Consider the following 8068-nt stretch of genomic DNA (forward strand, 5'->3'; position numbering starts at 1 on the left):
GTGATGCCCAGAGCTGGTCTCTCTTGGGAGAGTTGTTTCAGAGTCTTTGAGTTCCTTCCCACAGGTTTCTTGAGCAAACAGATGTTAAGTATGGAGGGCTCTTTGCTAAAGGTTGTTCCAGTGAGCTTCACTGCCAATTTGTGAATGCTGACTGAAGCAAACAAAGTGGGGAAATTACAGAAAAACTGAATGTCATAACCAGCATTTCAGAGGGCACAAGGCTTGCCCTGCCTTATGCAGCAGGAGAGGTGTGGTTGGAAACCTTTTGGGCATGAACTGTTTCTGAGAGCCAGTGGTCAGCGAGACCTTCATCTTATCCTAAATGGCATCCACAGCAGAGCAGCAGTAACCTGAGGAGGGTTAAGGCCAGACTCTGCTCCTCCCTCTAGTTGTTCTGATCTGTGCGTGTTTTTCTCTCTCTTATTTCCTCAACCACTCTGGCTTGTTCTGCATCTTTGTATTGCTCTCACTCCTTCCTTATTCTTCTCAGTCCATTTTTCTCTCGATCCATCTGTTCTGCTTCTCGTTTATCAGTTTCTCTCTCTTTCCTCTGTCCTAACTCCTGCACATAGTGCATGATTGAGTGAGGTTCCGTGTCTAGCAGGCCTCATCTCGTAAGAGCTGTGAGATGCCTGCGTATTCTCTTAAGTGGAGGACAGCCCGGCACCTGGAGCTACAGAAGAGGAAGGGAGAAGACAAAGAGGAGGAAGCGTCTGACCTGTCAAATTCTCCTGGCAGCACTGAGAACTGCGGTAAGTCCCGAGCGCTCGGGGCCCTCTCATCCCTCTTGTGTGTCCTAGACTCTTTCTGATGCTGCTCAGGTTTTTTTGCTCACCTGTGTCTTCCTTCTCCATCTTGGTTGGAGCAGCTCCCTGTCCCCATCTTGTAGGTCCTCCCTCTCTCTGCCCTGTACCCCGCCACTATTGTTGCCTTTCTTCCCTGTCCAGCTCCCTGTCCCTATTGATTAATTCCTCCCTCTTCTTCCTGCACCCGCTGCTATTCCCTGCGATCTCCATCTCTCTCTGTCTGGCTCCCTGTCCCCAGTTTTTCATTCCTACCTCTGCCCCTCATAGCCTGTCTGGCCTTTTTCCTTGGTGTCTTTCTCTCTGGCCGGCTCCCTTCTGCTATTTTTTATTTCCTCCCTATCCATCTTGTTGCCCATTGCTCTTTTGTCTTCTCTCTCCATGTCTCTCTGTCTGTCTTCCAGTCACTGTTCTTTAATTCCTCCCTCTTCCCTGTAGCTTGCTGCTATTTTTTTTCCCATTCTCCATCATGCTCTGTCTGGTGCCCTGTCCCTATTTATCAATTCCTTCCTCTCTGCCTTGCGGTTTGTCTCTTTTCACCATTTAATTTTTGCCTCTCTCTCTGTCTGGCTCCTTGTCCCTGGTTTTTGAAGTCCTTCCTCTGTGCCCCATACCCCGTGTGATCTTTTCTCTTTTGTGGTCTGTTTCTGGCTGGAGCTCTGTTACTGTTCAGTAATTCCTCTCTTGACACCTTGTAGTCTGTTGCTTTTGTCCTTTCTCCATCTCACTGTCTCTGTTTCCCCTGTTTTAGAATTCCCCCCCTCTTCTTTCTGTATGCATTGGTATTAGTTTTTGTCTCCAGGTCTCTTTTTTACTGTCTCTCTCTGTCCCTGTTTCCTAATTCTTCCTTCCGTGCCCTGTAACATGTAGCTCTGTGGTTTGTTTTGTGTTCATCCCCTGCCCTTTCCCTCCATCGTTTGCTGTCCTGACTCCCCATCCCTGTTGCTTTTTCCTCCCGCTGTGCCCTGTTCTTTGTCGCTTTTTTGTCTTTCGCCATCTCTCTTGGTCTAGCTCCCTGACCCTATTCTTTTTTCCTCCGTGTCTGTTGTGCTGCCCATCCCAGGTTTTTTTTTGCATCTCTGTGCTGCTCCTCATCCTTCTTTGTTGGTCTCTGTCCTGCTCCTTCTTCCTCTTTCTGCTGCCTCCTTGCTTCTCTCCCTGCTGCTTCTTTCTCCATATCCGTGTCGGGCTCCCTGTCCCCATCCTCTCACCGCCCCGTTCCTCGCCTCTTGTTTTCTCGCTGCCCCCATACTGGCCAGCCGGCTGCCCCTTTTCTCCTGTCTTCTAGTCTCCTGCACCCTGCTCCTCATTTTTGGCAGTCTCCAGCTCTGCCCAGCAGCCTGTTTCCAGGAGCCGACTGACTGACTGACTGTTCCCTGCTGGCCTGAGGAGCGTGGCTCTGGGAACAAGCGCCCAGGTGTGCTAGGGTCAGGGGGAGCATTAGGGGCCCCGAGCCCCAGAGCAGACTCCCTTCTGGGACTTGGTATGTGTGTGACTGAATAAACACTTGCTATCTGCTGGCTGCCTTTTGTGCTTCCTTTGGCCCAGGCGAGCAGCTGTGAGGGAGCCCAGGGGAGGGGTGATGATGCCCTGTGAGTGCGGGGGGATGGCCTCCAGCTGTGGGCTGGAGCTGGAGGGGCCCTAGGTGTGGGCAATGAGGATGATGGCAGCAGCCCCTCCCTGTAAAGGGGTTGCTCCAGGTGGAGGGGCAGGTGCTGCTGTTGAAAGCAGGGAAGCCCTCGGAGGGGGTCGGTGTGAGTGGAGGGAGGAGCAGAGCAGTCACTGAGCATTGCTGGGCTGTGGCTGCACTGAGGGAGAAGGTGAGTGGAGCTGTGCAGTCAACTGGCAGCTCCTGGGGAAGGAGCTCATGGGGAGGATGGTGGTGTCTGCAGGGTGGCAGCGGGGTGACACAGAGTGGCGGGGGGGCACTGCTCAGTGTTAGAGCCGGTGGCAGGGGCTGCCCAGAGCTGGTGGCGGGGACACCGTGGGGCAGGCTGTCCAGGGCTGCACCTGGTGGGGCTGCAGGGTGCGTTGGTGGGGGTTGGGAGGGGTGAACAATGGTGTCCCTGCAGGGTCAGAAAGTAGGGAAAGCTGCCTCTCACAACACAGCAGGAGCTGTAGTCCTGGTGTAGGGGGTTTCTGGTCAGCCACATTGGTTCCCTGGGGCGTGCTGGGATGTGTGGTCTTCCAGCACTTGGCTTGCAGACGGCCATGCCGTGTTTGCCAGCGCGTGCCAGGAGCTGTAGGTTTTGCAGACTTGGCTGCCAGGCAGCTGCGTTGCTCACGGGCGCGCGTAGCACGGCATAGTCCTTGCTACCACTACAGCCCCTGCAACGCAGCACGAGGGAGAGTTTTGTTGCCGCTTTCATGTGGCTTCCTGCGGGCTTCCGGCTGCTCCTCAAAAAGCGTTGTGCACGTACCTTGAGAGCGCGTGTGCAGTGGCACACCGCCCAGCATCCGAAGAGCAGTACTGCCGCTCGGCCGCTGCTCGTGTGGGGTGTGGCACTCACCCGTGCTCACTGCTGCTGTCTGGCAAACACAACATGGTACTGCAGGTGGGCGATGCAGAGGTGCCCCCATGCCCCACACTGCCACCCACCAGTAATGTCAACGCGATGCTCCAATGCCTGTGGGGTCATGCGGCCACGCTCAGTGCTGCCTCCTGGTACGGAAATGCTGCCACCACCCCACGTGCACGCTGTTGGCGGGCGCTCGGTGTGCAAAGTGCAGGACTGCAGTGCCAGCACTGCACAGGTACTCAGCACTACCAGAGCCAGCTTTCCTGCTGCCGCAGTATGATGGCTTGCTGGGCGTGATTCCTGGCGGTGGGTGAGGGCCGAGGCCACTGGTGAGGCCAGCAAGCCCCTTTGGCAGGTGTGGGGGCACCTCCTGCCTGCTGGCCCCATGGCAGTGGTGGGACAGGAAGCTTCACACTGCCCGCTGTGTCATGCCTCCACTCTGCTCAAGGTGATCTGGGCCAGCGGAACCCCAGAGAGTTACCTGAGAGCTGGTAGAAAGGAAGAGGGGAAGAAGATGGGTGTCCCCACCAGGGGTTGGTATGGGTGCCTCCCCAGCTTGCCAGAGCTCCCCTTGAGCTGGTACTGGCCTCACCCGCACGGTGCAGCTGGCCCCAGCTCTTGCACCTCCCCTGAAGTCTGTCCCATAGCCGTAGGTCACCCCCAAGCCCTGTGGGGATGGCGGCAAGCTGGCCCTTGGTGCATCTGCAGGAGCCCCTGTGGAAGGAGGGGCTCCGACCAAGGACGATCTATGGTAGTAATGGCAGTCACTTCATCTTTCCTTCTCCCAGAGGCCGCACTGAGGCTGTGCTTGCCTGTTCCTTCCCTGGGGATGCTGCTGACTGGACCCACCTCAGAACTGTGTGGGGTGTCTCTGCCTGGCCTTGTGCTCCTCACAGCATAGAGGTGAAAAGGGACAGGCCCCTGCGACGTTTTCTGGCTATGGACAGGAACTGCCACAGCTGAAGCTGGAGAGGCCTGAGAAAGGGAACAAAGAAGAAAATCAAGGCCATATTGGCAGCACCTGCCTCCCACTGCAGGAAGAGAGAACCTGCCTCTCTGGATGAGGAAGGAGCCCTCTTCATAGTCCGCAGCAGGCCAGACCGCCAGCGTGCACCCAGGGTCTGCGTGCGTCACCCCAAGTGCGGTATGGCTGTGTAGTGCGTGAGCAAGTGAGGCTACGTGAACAGGAAGCCGTGTCTTGTAAGAGCTGAGAGACACCCATGTATTCTTTTAGGGGGAGGACAGCCAAGCGACTGGAGCTACAAAAGAAGGGAGGACAGAAGGGAAAGAAGGCTCTGAACTGGCAAACTTTCCTGGCAGCGCTGAGAGCGATGGCTGCGGTGAGTCGCAGACCCTCAGGGCCCTGTCGCCCCTCTTGTGCGTTTTGGGCTCTCCCCTGCCCCCTCTCTATCCCACGCTGATGTGATTTTTTTGCTTCCCTTTATCTCTGCTCTCCTTCTTCTCTCCTGCTCACACTCCCTCTTGTTGTGTCTTCTTCTAGCTCTCCCTTTTTCTCTAGATGCCTTTGTTCCTCTCCCTCTCCTTCCTTTTTTTCATCCTCCATCTCTCTCCTGTAGCCTAGTGCTGGTTTTTTCCTTTTCCAGTTCTTGGTCCTGATCAGCATCGGTCTGTTTTTGCCCACAACTTCTCTGGCCTGTTCCCTGGCATTCTTTTCCTCTCCGTGCCTGTCTGTGCCACTCCGTGTCTCTGAGTTGCTCTCTCTCCCTCCTCCCCTGGCATTCTGTATCCCTCTACCTTGGTCATTGATGCCCACCCCCTTATTCTATATCTTGCTGTCCCTCTTTTCCTCCCTGTTTATCTCATCCTTTCTCTGACCCTTTGTGCTGCTCCCTGTCTCAATTATTTATTACTTCATCTCTCTGTCCTGTTCTCTGTCTCTTTGTCGTACTCCACCTCTCTGTTGCTCTTTGCTCTCTAATCCAGCATCCTGCTCTGTGTTCCTCTCTCTTCCGCAGTGGTCTCCTGCTCTCTGGCTCCCTGTCCCTCACCTGTCTTCTAGATCTCTCTGTCCCTTCTCTCTCTTCTTGATTCTCTAGTTTCCTATCTTGCACTGTCCTTTGTTTTTCTACCTCTCTGACTCTGTCCAGTCACTTTATCCATTTCTCTTTCTAATGTTTCTTTCTCCATTTCTGCCTCACTCCCTTTCCGCTTTGTCTTAGTTCCTCCATCCTCTCCCTAACCATTTGAATGTGTATCTCCATATCACAGCTTGTCCTGTTGACTCTCACCATATTCCCCTGTCAAGCTCCCTGTCCCATTAACTCTCACTATATCCCCCTGTCAAGCTCCCTGTCCCATTATTCCCCTCTGTCCTTCTCTCTGCCCCCTTTTCCTCATCTTGCAGCGTACCACAGTTTTCTTGTTGTCCCTCTCTTTGCCCTGGTCTGTCTCTCTCTTACTCTATCAACCCTTCTGGCTTCTTCTCCATCCATTTTTCTCCTCTCCTCCCACCTTCCTTATTCCCCTCATTTAATTTCTCTCTCTTTCTGTCCTTTTTGCTCCCCTCTCATCACTTTCTCTCTATTTCCCTCTCTCTTGCTCCCTGACCCTGTTTTTCTTCCACCATGCCCCAGCAGGACTCCTCATCCCTTTTATAGTGATTTCTCCATCTCACTGTGCTTTGTTCTTTACCCCTATCCAGAACACGGTTCTGTTAGAAGTTAGGTAGCATGTGTGGTCTTGCTAGAAAAGAAGCATAACCCCGTAGCATTTCATTTTTTTCATGGGAAACTAAAGCACATCCTTTTGGATAATGATATTATTATTGCGTTTAGCTGATTGGTTAGTACAGGTTAGTACAGTTAGTATTGGTTATTTAGCTGATAGCTTAGTACCATATCTGTCTTTTTCTATCTATACCACCTCAGAAAAGCTAATTTTAATTCCCTACCTGGTCACATCGCTGATGCAATAGATGTAGCAAAAGAGCAGATATTGTTGTTTCCAGTAAGGGTCACTTTATTCAAACGTGCAGTAAACTTAAGGCAGGTGAGAAAACTTGCTTCTGCTCCCCTGGTTACTTTTATGCCTTCTGGTGGTTCACCCCTCCCCTTTCCCAGGTGATTGTGATCAAGGTGGTGGGTGGGGCCTGGGATATATAAGCCACAGCCTCTCCTTAGGGCAGTCATTCTGCTCTTGAGCCTCTCTGAGGTCAGTGCTCTAGTGTCCTTGTGAAAATAGCAGCTTTTGAGCTGTCAAAGCTCTTTGGGCAGGTGTGTTTTGATAATCACAGAAACAGAGGTGCCTGAGGTAAGAGTTTCAGGATCAGTCAAGGTTCAGCAGCATATATAAGAGGAGGTGCCGTGGCACGTAGTGGTTTATTTTCAGGTAAGTAATTTTGTATCAAGTGGTGGTGGGTGTGTGTGTTTAAGATAGCTTAATAGCATATGTTTCCTGGCTTATCTAACTTTATTGAAGATGGGAGCTTGTTTTTTTCCCTAGTATTGCTGTACACATTGTAAGTTGTTGATATCATCTGTCTAAATAGGACCAAAGATGAGATAATGTAGCAATGGTTAGAATGAGCATCTTGTGTGCATTTGTATAAGGAATTTTAGCATTTCTCAGAAAAGGGGCAGGGATGTAAGGTGCAGGGTCTTTCAGGGTACGGGATGGCTCATTGCCTTTCCTAATTCTCTGCAGAGAACCATGTTGTTTTGCAGGTGCTGTGTAGGTAGCCTTTGGAATAGGATGAGCATTTGAAGTGAGCTGGGGTAGTAGAGAGGAGGAGCATGGCCCCAGTGTTTTCACACAAGCACAACTACAATGTTTTGTCTTTTGATGTCATAGGCACAACAAGCGATGATCGCTGTAGTATCCAACACTGAAACTGGTACGGAGCAGGTGAGCAGAAAGTCTGATGCTTTAGAGGAGGAGCGTGTTGCAGAAGAGGGCTGTGTCAGCCAACACGGTGCTGACTCCTGGTGCTGTTTTTGTGCAGATGATGAAGAGGAACTGTGGCAACTGAGGCACGGACTCCCGAAGAAATCTAGAGAGAAGAGAGAGAAAGAGAGAGTTTATTGTTACAATGATACATGCTTATGCTCTCGGATGCTGTCGGTAAAGCTCTTACTTCATAGTTAACAAATCAGCAATTAGACAGCTATCAACCTTTACTCCTATCAGCATAAGACCACTCTAACACGCGCTGTGCTGACCAATCACCCTCTCGTTCATGCGCTGTTCTCGCGGTAGCATCTTCTCACAGTTCAGTACTTTTCCACAGTTTAGAGTTGCAGCTGTCCGTTGTTTTTCCCTGCCATCTTCGCATAACTCAACAGTCTCTTATCTTTCATCCAAGGCCTGTTTTGCATCAAAGCCTAGCACTTTCTCAGAAGCTGTGCAAGGCTAGCAGGCCAATGCCTCCCACATCTCCCCTTTCTTTGTTTTGCAGCTGCACCTGCAAGACTTGTTTCAAGACAAAATGTAGTAGGAGGCCAGAGGAAAGTAGAGGCCAGAAAAAGTGGAGGCCTAAATGGGGTGGGAGGCCACAAAAGGGTGGGAGGCTGGAGAGAAGTAGAGGCCAGAAAAAATTTGAGGCCAAAAAGGAGTGGGAGACCGGTGAATAGTAGAGGGCAGAAAAAATTAGAAGCCGAAAAGGGGTGGGAGGCCAAAAAGGGGTGGGAGGCCAAAAAGGGGTGGGAGGCTGTAGAGAAGTAGAGGCCAGAAAAACTTGGAGGCTGAAAAGAAGTGGGAGGCCAAAAAGGGGTGGGAGACCGGTGAATA

The 8068-nt window shown here is 51.9% G+C and overlaps 1 protein-coding gene across 4 annotated transcripts in view; it reads left to right on the forward strand.

Moving 5' to 3' along the window:
* Window positions 1-7457, forward strand: part of LOC141954386 (uncharacterized) — a 123725-nt gene extending 116268 nt beyond the window's left edge. Inside the window, exons 2-6 of one of the 4 annotated variants that reach the window (XR_012632157.1) lie at window positions 605-752; window positions 4111-4466; window positions 4557-4662; window positions 7133-7186; window positions 7284-7457. Coding sequence is in view for 3 of the 4 variants with exons in the window: in XM_074893834.1 (XP_074749935.1) it covers window positions 605-752; window positions 2092-2168 (225 nt within the window). In the remaining variant the exon portion in view is untranslated. Of the gene's footprint in view, window positions 1-604; window positions 753-2091; window positions 2326-4110; window positions 4467-4556; window positions 4663-7132; window positions 7187-7283 lie in introns of those variants that run through there. The other 3 variants (XM_074893836.1, XM_074893834.1, XM_074893835.1) reach the window with 3 other exon arrangements.
* Window positions 7458-8068: the final 611 nt, after the last annotated feature.

This window comes from Strix uralensis, chromosome 24, assembly GCF_047716275.1.
Source record: "Strix uralensis isolate ZFMK-TIS-50842 chromosome 24, bStrUra1, whole genome shotgun sequence".
In the NCBI taxonomy this organism is placed as follows: domain Eukaryota; kingdom Metazoa; phylum Chordata; class Aves; order Strigiformes; family Strigidae; genus Strix; species Strix uralensis.